The sequence below is a fragment of the Myotis myotis genome, unplaced genomic scaffold, assembly GCF_014108235.1.
Source record: "Myotis myotis isolate mMyoMyo1 unplaced genomic scaffold, mMyoMyo1.p scaffold_m19_p_58, whole genome shotgun sequence".
In the NCBI taxonomy this organism is placed as follows: Eukaryota; Metazoa; Chordata; class Mammalia; order Chiroptera; family Vespertilionidae; genus Myotis; species Myotis myotis.
The window spans coordinates 85,829-96,603 of NW_023416366.1; the positions used below are offsets into that span (position 1 = coordinate 85,829).

Genomic DNA, 10,775 nt, shown 5'->3' on the forward strand with positions numbered 1-10,775 from the left:
CACTTCACATCTCATCTCTATAGGGATCTTGGATATCAATGCCTTCCCATGTTGGTCTGTCACACACACAAAAATGTTTCCAAGAGTTGAAGGTAGGGGTTCAAAACAAGGCACCCTAAGATGTGCTTCAACAGTAGGAAGATTATGTTGAGCTGAAGGCACCAAGACCCTATGGGCTCAAGAGAAGCTTCTGCTCTCCCCCTGAACTACCTAGAAGAATTTAAATTCGAAGCCTGGCCCATGATAAGTGTCAAAACCAATAATGACTTTTTACCTATCTAGGTGGTAGGCAAACTAATACCTCCTGAACATGTGATCTCCAGTCAAAGATCTTCTGAAGTTTCAAAGTGCATTACCTCATCCCAGGCTCAGAATGTCTCATATGCTAAATTTCCCTTTCAGTCTCTGAGCCTCTCTTGCATGTGGGTCTCTGACTCTGTCATGTGTGTGCATGTCAGGGCCAGCCTGACAGGGTTGAGCCGGGCTGAGGCAGGGAGGTGGGAATTGAGAAAAGAAAGAAAGACAGGAAAGCGGGGTCGGGAGGACCCCAGTTCTCTTGATGAACTAAAGCGAGTTTATTAGCTATACAATCCTATTTATACATAACACACTGAATCGGAGGTCTGTCAAGAGGAATGTATTCTTTGTTCCTCTTAATCTCTAAGGGAGAGATACAGCAGAAGGACAAGTTCTCAGTACAGCATATCTCAGTAAATAGTTATAGACTTCTTGGCAAGCTATGAAAGGCTGTTCTCATTCTACTCCCATTCTACTGATAATCGCCATCCAAACAAGTCTGGGAAAACTGTGTGGGTAAGGGTCCCAGCCTTGCTAAGCCCCTACAGGTGCAAGGACCTTGCCAGCTTACATCTGGCCCCCAACATGTGCAGCTCCCATACATATCCCCTCTTTCTGATTAGGCCAGCTGAGAGAACCTTGAAGGTAGAACAAAGTATCTTCCTCCCACACAATGGTCATTAACTTTTGGTGAGATTCCTATGGGGGAACTGGATGGACACAGCAGACAGAAAGCTGTGGACAAAACGCAGAGGTAGCTGACTTTGTCTCCCTCCTAAAGGCCTGCTTCCTTGCAGATGTTGAAACTGCTGATGCACTTGAGCAGTTGATGAAGGCTTGACTGCTACCTGAACTTCCTGGGGTGGCTCTAGTGACTACGCTGCCATCTCTCCCCCACAGCGCAGGCGCTACCAGGTAACCCTGTTGGAAAAGCAAGTAACCACCAGCAGGCCTTTTCCAACCACCCTCCGATGTGTCCCAAGCTTGTTATGGCCGCCAAGCAGCGCCAGCCCCTGAGTCAGCTCAGAGGCCCTTCCTTTCTTCTGTGTCATCTCCCTTATCCTTTAGCAAAAGCCTAAGAAAATATGCCCAGAAATTTCTCTGGTAGCTCCTCTTGAATTCTATCTTGGAGAACCCAAAACCCCAAATGACATAACATTTTAAAGAGGGAACTTGGGCCCTGCCATTCTCCGTGATTACAGCATCTGCCCCAGACAGAAAGGATGCAGGTTAGAGTCCAGGTTGAGGGCACTTACCTCGGTGGCAGGTTCCCTGACACCAGTAGGGGTGCATGTGGGAGGCAACCAGTCCACATGTTTCTTTCAAGAAGATGTCTCTCTCTCTCTCTCTCCCTCCTTATTCCCTTCCACTCTCTAGAAATCAGTGTGTGTGTGTGTGTGTGTGTGTGTGTGTGTGGCGGGGGGTGGGGGGGGTGGAGAATATATCCTATGGTGATGATTTTTAAAAAAGAGGAAACTTGGATAGCTATAAGGAAAAAAAGTTAGTAGTTGAAAGCAAACTCCCTCTGGCAGGATCATCAGAAATAGAGAAGCAAAGGTCTGCAGGTCTGTACCACCTACATCCGTGAACTTTAGAAGGAAAAGCAGACACAGAACTGAGCCAAGACAGAGCGCTTACCTGAGAAGCAGCCATATTGTCCTCTTCCTCCTCCTGCTCTGGGTTGTTTTCTCAGGCGACTTTATGTTGACCAATCACACCTGCATCTGGAGGATATGCCGTGCTTCCACCACACTCACAGGCAGAAGGACTTGAATGATGAAAAATTTCACACTCCCCTACCCTTTGACACAGGAGAGAATAAGAAACAATGAGACCTAGCAGGTTTGGATCAGTGGATAGAGCGTTGGTCTGCGGACTGAAGGGTCCCAGATTCGTTTCTGGCCAAAGGCACATGCCTGGGTTGCAGGCTCGATCCCCAGTAGGGAGCGTGCAGGAGGCAGCGATGAATGATTCTCTCTCATCATTGATGTTTCTATCTCTCCCGCTCCCTTTCTCTCTGAAATCAAGAAACAATGAGATGTTACATGAAGACCAAACTGTTTTTCTCTCCTGTCTTCCCTTGCTCTCCGAGCCCACAGATGTGCACAATTTCCAACCCAGCAATGAGAATGTGGGCTGCACTTCTGTTCCTCCCAAACCCAAAAGAGAACCCTGTTACCTCCCCTGGGCCAAAGCCTGCTCTCAACTCTCATAAATGCACCGGGGCAGATAACTCTTCTGATAAATATTAGCCTTGTTTTGAATCCAAATGACCCAACCCATCTGAAATCTGAGTAGTGTGAGGAGTTGGGACAGGAACATCTAGAGCGCAGACTCCCAAGGTGGATTCCTAGAGGTGCAGGAAACCATTTACTGTCTTCACTAGCTGAGTATAGACAGAGACCCCCAAAAGCTAGTAACCTTTGAAAGTCCTAGAAAAGGTCAGGATTGTGCACCACCCAGTTAATTTAGACACCACCCAGTTAATCTAGATAATGGTAGCTGAAGCATCATCCCCACCTTAGTTCACTGAATTCCTTAGATACTAGTGTAGACCAATGAGCTAATCCATGTCATTCAAACCACCTTACCCTAGGGCTACCCCAGACAAACCTCCTTACCCTAGGGCTACCCCAGACAAAATAAAAGGTTGGAGCGGCCTGAGCATCGGTGGAAGTCCTTCTCCTTGAGTTGGACTTGCCCACCTGGCTCCCCAATATTTCAAATTATCTCGTGTCTTTTCTCTTTCATTTGTGCGCGGCTCCTCTTTCAGATCCTGAACCCTGACCCACGCGGGACGTGGGAAGGAAACATACATGACATAGAGGTAGGGTTGTCCTGGAGTGGGCATGGCCAGATCCTTGGATACTGTGCAGATGCACCAGGGGAGAAGAAACCCATGTGGTGGCAACAGGGTTGCCCTCAGTATCCTTCCCCAACTACCCTGTCCCCAGTTCTTTACCCAGTCCCCTCCCATGGGATGAAAGAATAAAAGTGTTTAAAAGCTGCCTGTTTTATCTCAACTCCCCAAGGTCCCCCGCCAGTGATGGGAACAAAGCCCTTAAAGCTGTCCCAGGAAACAGCCCCTAGCAAAGAGCAAGCAGAGCAAACAGCAAACAGTGCTCTGACAGTTAAGAAAAACAGGATATGAGATTACCAGATGGGACTGTTGACTGAGCTTAAGCCCTGTCATGAAACCTGTTATTAACAAGCCCAGTTCCCCCTTGGAATTCCTTTGTTCCCCTCTTCCCTCTTCCGTGTGTAACCCCTCCCAATGTGTGGTTTTTGCCTATATATACTTGTAAGACTTTCTGCTCGGGGCTCGACTCCTCTGCTCCTGCGTGAGTTACCAGTTGAGCCCCAGCGCGCTGGAATAAAGCCTCTTGGTGTTTGCATCAAGTGACGCCTCCTGCGGTTGATTGGGGTTGCCGTCGATCCGTGGGACAGAGTAAGGGTCTCCCTGTGGGGGTCTTACAGGGACACATGTATAACAGGACAACATACTCTGTGATGCCCTGTCCACAGGTGCCTCAAACCCTAAGGGACCAGGAGCAGAAAAGTGTTTCCATCACAGCTTTGTTTGAAAATGAACTGAAGGAGCACAGTCTAGAATACTGTCACTGTATGAGCAATCTCATATGCCATTCATGTTCACTTTCTCCAACTGACCCCCAAATACAAAGCAGCTGGGCTTAGGTTCCCTCTTTTATCCTAAGGCCTTATTTCATTTTACTGTCCCCAGCTACTCTCAAAGCCACCTGGACTCAGGTTGTGAAAAGAACCCACACACGACTAGACCCTGACGGGTAACACTGGGACACCCAGTGCTTTTCTAGCCTAAATCCCGTCTCACGGAAATGTGTGCCCTTCCTTGGCATCTGGCCTTTTAGATACTAAATGGAGAGTTGCGGGGGAGTCTGCAGAATCCCAGGCCAGGGAGGAATCCAGGCCTTAAATGGCCTAGAGAGTCCGGGGCTGAAGGAGGGCGCAGAGGGTTTGAGTCCATCTCCCAGGACTTTAAATGGCCTGGGGTGGGAAGGCTCTCCAGTGGGAGGTTTTAGGCAAGAAAACCATCCGAGGCAGGCCGTGTGCAGTGGCCCCAAAAAGGAAAGTGTAGAGGCAGGGCGGATGCAGAAAGAATGTAACCAGAAATTAAGGGAAACCTCAACGCAAAAGTGAAACAGGAATTTTGGGGGGTGGGGAGGTGAAAAAAACAGGTTTTAGGAAATTTTAGAAATTAAGGGGACCATGGAGGTGTAAGGCCGCTGAGACCTCCCTTCCCCCTCTTAACTAACTTTTCCAGTAAGCCCTGGTTAATGTAAGATCAAAGAGAAACCCTCCCCCCTCCTCCTGTGTTTTAACTGACCTTTCCCGTAAGCTCTGGTGCTCTGGTCTGGTCATAGCATAGCTATCTTATCTCCTCCTGGGATCGGGTTGTGTAAAGACAGACCACTCTGCCCCTCAGGAAATGAGTCAACTACAAACACAGGCCTGTCCTTGCAGGAGATGAGTTATGAGTTAACTGTTAACCCAAATTCCTGTACCCCAGGCCACCTGCGTGTGGTTTTTGCCTTTATAAGCTCATGCTTTGCCATTGCTCAGGGCTCCAGTCAGCCAGCACTTCCCTTGTGTTGCTGTCTGTCTGCCTGAGAGCCCCTGCGCTGCGCTTGTAATAAAGAACCTCTTGCTTTTGCATCAAGCTTCGGTCTCTGCGTTTGACTTGGGGTCGTCGCCCCCTCCGTCGGACTCACCGGGGGTCTTGGGACCTTACAGAGGAAGCACAGGGCTGCAGAGCAGCAGAAGGTATATTTCCATAGAATAGGGAAGCTGAAAAGCTGCAACAGGCATATTTCCATAGAATGAGGGAGCTGGGAACAGCAACACTTCCATATTTACAAAATGGAGAGAAGGAAGCCCTTCATCCAGAAGGAGAAAAAGAAAGCCCAAAGGGAACAGAAAAACAATGGGGGGGGGGTGGAGAAGAACTTCACATGTCCCACGTGAGGTTGGACCTCTGAGCCTAGGAGTTACTATAGTAACCAGTCTAAGGGAATAGTGACCAATCAGAGGGGATATCAAGGCACCAGGATCTGCAGCCTTTATAAGCCATAGGGAAAAGGAACTCAGTGGGACCCTTTCCCCCTCCCCATGTGGGAGAGTGTACTTGTTCTTCAATAAATCTCCATCTTTGCTATACCACTTCCTGTCCGTGGATTCGCTCTTCAATTCCCGCGGACAGAGAATCAGGGTTCCAGTCCAGGGGAACACCACGTGTTCCAATCCAAAAATTCCGTTTCAAAAGCAAAGCCCTAAGGATTCCAACCTTTCACGGGGACGCGAGACTTACCGCCCTTGGAGACGCGGGTTTGGGATTTCAAAGTCCGTCGCGGCCCCAGGATTCATCTGTACAGGACCTTGGGTAGAGATGCTCGGGTTTAAAGGAGAAAGACCAAAAAATCCGCATATTTACCTTCCCTCTGCCTTAGCCGCTCCCGGGTGTGCAAGACACGCGGCCAGGGCGGTGGAGACCCGAGAGGGTGGGGCGGGCCCGGATGGGACGTGAGCAGGAGCGGGTGGGGCGGAGCCGTCCTACCCGGAAAGGCGCACCCAGGAGAGGGGAGGGCCGGCTGCGTCCGGGGCGGGGCGTTGGGATGGGGGTCGATGAACTGTCTTGGCCTCAGCAAAAGTGGTTCAGCGGGTGGAAGAGTGTGACAGGGTCGGGAAAGAATGTGGTGGAACTGGGCCCAGAGTCGCCTGATGGCAGGCGGGTGGAGCCAGGCCCCCAGAATGATGGCCAGGGTCAGCTCCGCGCGGGGGGGTGGGGGGGACCGTAGGGGCGGGCGCGGGGCGGGTTTGGCTGGGCCCGGACTCCAGTCTTGGGTCTGAGTTTGTATTTTCTGATTTCTCAACTTGCTCAATTTCTTTTGTGCCCTGTGAAGCAGGGCTATTTCCTGCCCATTTTAAGTACATATTTCAAACAGTGTAATGTAAAATTGAGAGTCCTGTGGGCCACTTATGTTGAAAGTTAAATTGTCAAAAAAGAAAGGAAGAAAGTTAAATTGTCTTTAACAGGCTGACAATGGATTTACTCAAAACTGCTAGTGTGAAGTGGTGGACATGCCTGCGCACCTTGGCTGAGATGCGGCTGAACTCCAGCTCTGGGTTCTGGGAACCTGGACTTCCATATCGAGTTGTGGTGAAATAGTAATTGGATGGAGGAACCATCCAAGTAAGCAATTTCATGAAGCAAGGAAAGGAGACTGTGCAGGAGATGCAAATTTAAATGTAAAACTCAAAATTCTACCTTTGTGAAACAAGCCTTCACAGACCGACATCTATCAGAACACCATTCCCACTCCTATTCCCCACTCACCCTTGAATTTTATAAGGACAAGACCTGGAGGGATGAAGCATGTGATAATTTAGGTCACCATCCATGGTGGTGTTGTTTTTTAAATACAGCAACAACTTTTACAAAATAGATATAAATTGTATTGTCCTTTACATATTCGGCACTTGAGGGGAATGATAAACTCAAATACCTTTGTTGAGGTAGACTTTTGTGATATCGTAATTCATTTGTCATTGACTTTTCTGTATAGAATACTGAGAAGGAAAATAGGGGGGCAACTTTGGGGGCTTACAGCCTAATTCAGTATCTATTAAACTAATTTTACAAGCCCCATTCTAACCGACTTGGGCGGAGCTGCAAAGCCCACACCAAGGGGCCCGCCACAAGATATATATATATATATATATATATATATATATATATATATATATCCCCACACTGAATGGCCAGATTATTATGACCACCTGACGTTTTTAGGCAAATTAGTTATAATTTCGCGCTGAAGTTGCTAGAGGGCCAGACCATTATAAATAGGGAAGCAGGTTGTTTACCACGACAGAAGTGACTTTTTTCTGAAGATATGGGTAAACAATGTGATTTAACAGCCTTTGAACGTGGGAGATATATATATATATATATATATATATATATATATATATACACACATATACACACACACATATATATACACACACACACACACACTGAGTGGCCAGATTATTATGACCACCCCATCAGTACTTTGTTGAGCCACTTTTTGCCTTCAATACTGCGGCGACTTTTCTTGGCACTGACTCCACAAGATGTTGAAAGGTGATGCAAGGAATCTGACACCATGCCTGATGAATAGCACTGTCCAGTTCTGTGAGATTTGATGGCTGTGGAACCAGCTGCCTGATGGCTCTTTTAACTTCGTCCCACAAATGCTCAATTGGATTGAGATATGGTGATTGTGGGGGCCACCTAAGCAAGGTAAAGTCTCCCTCATGTTCTTGAAACCACTCCTGCACAATACGAGCACCGTGGCATGGCGCATTGTCTTGTTGGAAGAAGCCATCTCCATTGGGATACGCCATCAACATGATAGGATGCACTTGATCAGCAACGATACTTAGGTATGTTGTGCTATTCAGACGTTGTTCCACACGAATTAAAAGGCCCAAATCATGCCAGGAAAACATGCCCCAAACCATAACACTGCCCCACCAGCTTGAAGGGTTGTACTCATGCATGTGGGGTGCATGCTTTCATGCTATTTCCACCAAATTCTCACTCTGCCATCTGCATGATGCAACTGGAAACGTGATTCATCGGACCACATGACTTTTTTCCAATGCTCCACTGCCCAATCCTTGTGTTCCTGTGCGAATTGGAGACATTTTATCTTGGTAACTGCAGACAGCAAAGGTGTTGGAACAGGCCTTCGGCTTCCATGTCCCATATGATGCAGTGTACCGCTAATTTGCCTACAAACGTCAAGTGGGCATAATAATCTGGCCACTCAGTGTATATATCAAAGCCTCCCCACATTGTCAGTTCAGGCTTTGGATCAAGGTCCCCTGAACTAGCAGCGCTGCAAAATAAAGGTTTTGCTTTCCTAATTCCTCTGGGTAATAAAGATTTTACTTTCCAGATTTCTCTGGGTGCCGGCTACCATTCTCTTGGGCCATTTGTAACAACATTCTTGGTTCCCTGACCCACGAAGCGTCAGCTGCGCTGGGTTTTGGGGCCACCGCTGATGAGAGCGGACTCCCGGGCACTGGGGCACTCGTTCAGGCTCTGAGACCCTGGGAAGGCGTCACTGGCACATTCGCCGGTTCCTGGACTCGTGGGGCCTGCAGAGACTGCTGCGACTCTGCGCTCTGGGGGACTCACTGAGGCAGGAAACCGCTTTCCGGACCCGCGGTTACATCTCTCACCCCTCCCTCCCCCCGCCTCCCCTCGTCCCCCGCCGCACTTGGCCGAGTTCAGGCCTGTCTTTCGGGACAGAAGAGTTTGGCTGATCACCCGCTAGGCAGTTATCTGCCTCTGTTTGCTGGGCGGACTGACTGGAGCTCTTAGGAGTTGATCTGCCTCTGTTTTGGGGCTTCCTGGGGAGGAAGTCAAACTCGGACTGACTGTGTGTGAATGAGAGCGTGAATGGCGATTCCCATATGGCTAAGAGAGGCATCCTCACCTGGGGGACTGAGGCAATCCGGCCCCTCCCTGCTGAGGTGATCCGGTTCCAGGATTTATACGGATTCTCCAAAGCTAAGAGTTTGTCTCCACCGAGAGAGTGGCCAGACAGACGGAGTTTTCTGTTGAAATTGTATGTCTTTTTGTTGTTTGTTTAATTTGTTTGAAGATGGGGCAAGTCCCACTTTGGGAAACCCAGTTAAGCTAGTGAGATTTCTGTCTGTATATCTGTAATGTAATCTTTTAGGGACTTTAGTTTACTCTTCCCTGGTTTATAAATACAGGCCTATACATAATTTCCCAAAGTCTTTGATAACTTAAAGGCTTTGGAGCACTGCTGGGTTAAATGATACTGAAACATTAATTGATCTGAGTTTACCTTCTCTGGAGAATCGAGGATGACGTTGAATCATTAATAAGTAAGTCTTGCATTTTATTTGAAATCTCTCTTAAAATATAAATGTATTGCTAATCTAAGGAACGTTAATTACTTACATGTCACCGAAAAATTAAGGTTAAGGAAAATATGGCTTTGGTGCAATAGAGAAAGCATAGGCATAGAAATGCAGTTTGAAGGAGAAAGAAGGTAGTTTCTAAAGCTGGTAATTTCTGAAAGTTATAAGAATGTTTGTGTCTAACACACATTGATACGTTATCTTTTGGTAAAATCAAGTTTGACAGTCCGTCAAGGGTTTAAATTTTAAGAAACTTTCTCTTGACCTGTAGTTGGCTTTAGATCATCCCAATAGGCTCTGAAATGCCTCAAATGTTTGTTTTCTCTTTCATGAAAGAAAATTTTATACTGAAGGTACATAGGAGCCTTTGTCAAATACAATTATAACTAATATTTATTAGTTATAGTATTATAGAATATTGGGTTTTACAGAAAGAATTAGCCAGGGATTATAGTGTGAAACTAATTCCCTGGAAGTTAAGAACATCCTGTGAATCAGAATGGCCAGCCTATGGTGTGGGTTGGCCCTCAGAGGGAACCCTAGATGTCCCAACTGTCAGGGCCCTCTTTGAGGTCATCACAGGTGACCCTGGTCATCTTGATCAGTTTCCTTGCATAGATCAATGGCTAGAAATAGCTCGACACAGGTCTCCTTGGATCCGGCTCTGCGTGTGTAAGAAAGGACAGAGTAAGGTTTTAGTGGCAGGAGAACAGAAGCAGGTCCCTCGGAAGGAAGCTCAGCCCCCTGTTCTACAGGAACCCCCCCGCCCCCCCAGGAAGTGCTGCCAGTTTTACCACCTCCATAGGTGCCTCAAGTGGCACCCAGTGCTCCTTTGCCTGGTCAGGGAAGCTTAGATACACCATCTCCTTCCGTCTCGCCCCATCCGGACTCTCCAGAGCCAGTTGGACAATGTTTTCACTCAGCTGATCAGGGACCCAAGTCCCCTTTTGTCTTATTCAGGAGGACCAATCCACGAGGGACACTTGCCATGATGCCTGTAGCTGCTACCCCAGCTTCTCCTGCCTCATCAGCCTTCTGAGACATGGTCAGTGCTGGCTGTCCCTTCCTGTTGCCGGCAGCCCCCAGAGGAGGTAAAAACCTGGATGGTAAGGGCAGCAATGACAGGTGGGTTCTCATGCCCTCCCCGGGAAAGAAGTTTCTGTGGCCATTCTGACCCAGAACAGGAAATCCAGCAGAGACAGGACAGGCTCCCTCCCAGATGAAACTCGTACCTGCAATTCTGAAAGGACCCTTCCTGGCTCCTAGGAAACTCCATTGTGGATACCCAAGCTCTGCCACAAAACCTTTACAGCCCCATCATTAAAATGGGATTAAAGAAAAACAATTATGGCCAAAAAAGAAATGAAGAGACATCCAATCTCATTAGTAATTAGCAAAAGCCAAATAAAACCACACTGAGATGCTATTTTGTCCCTATTCAAATAGCAAAAATAAGGAAACAATGGCTCTTTCCTACACTACTGGTGGGCATATAA

The 10,775-nt window shown here is 47.7% G+C and overlaps 1 protein-coding gene across 7 annotated transcripts in view; it reads right to left on the reverse strand.

The window, feature by feature from the left end:
- The window catches only part of LOC118657513 (putative protein ZNF720), a 47,940-nt gene extending 42,056 nt beyond the window's left edge, over positions 1-5,884 (reverse strand). For 3 of the 7 annotated variants that reach the window (XR_004968028.1, XM_036311588.1, XM_036311587.1), the window contains exons 1-2: positions 5,645-5,852; positions 1,936-2,098 (exon numbers count right to left, since the gene is read on the reverse strand). Coding sequence is in view for 6 of the 7 variants with exons in the window: in XM_036311588.1 (XP_036167481.1) it covers positions 1,936-1,950 (15 nt within the window). In the remaining variant the exon portion in view is untranslated. Of the gene's footprint in view, positions 1-1,935; positions 2,099-5,644 lie in introns of all 7 variants that reach the window. The other 4 variants (XM_036311586.1, XM_036311585.1, XM_036311581.1 and 1 more) reach the window with 2 other exon arrangements.
- Positions 5,885-10,775: the final 4,891 nt, after the last annotated feature.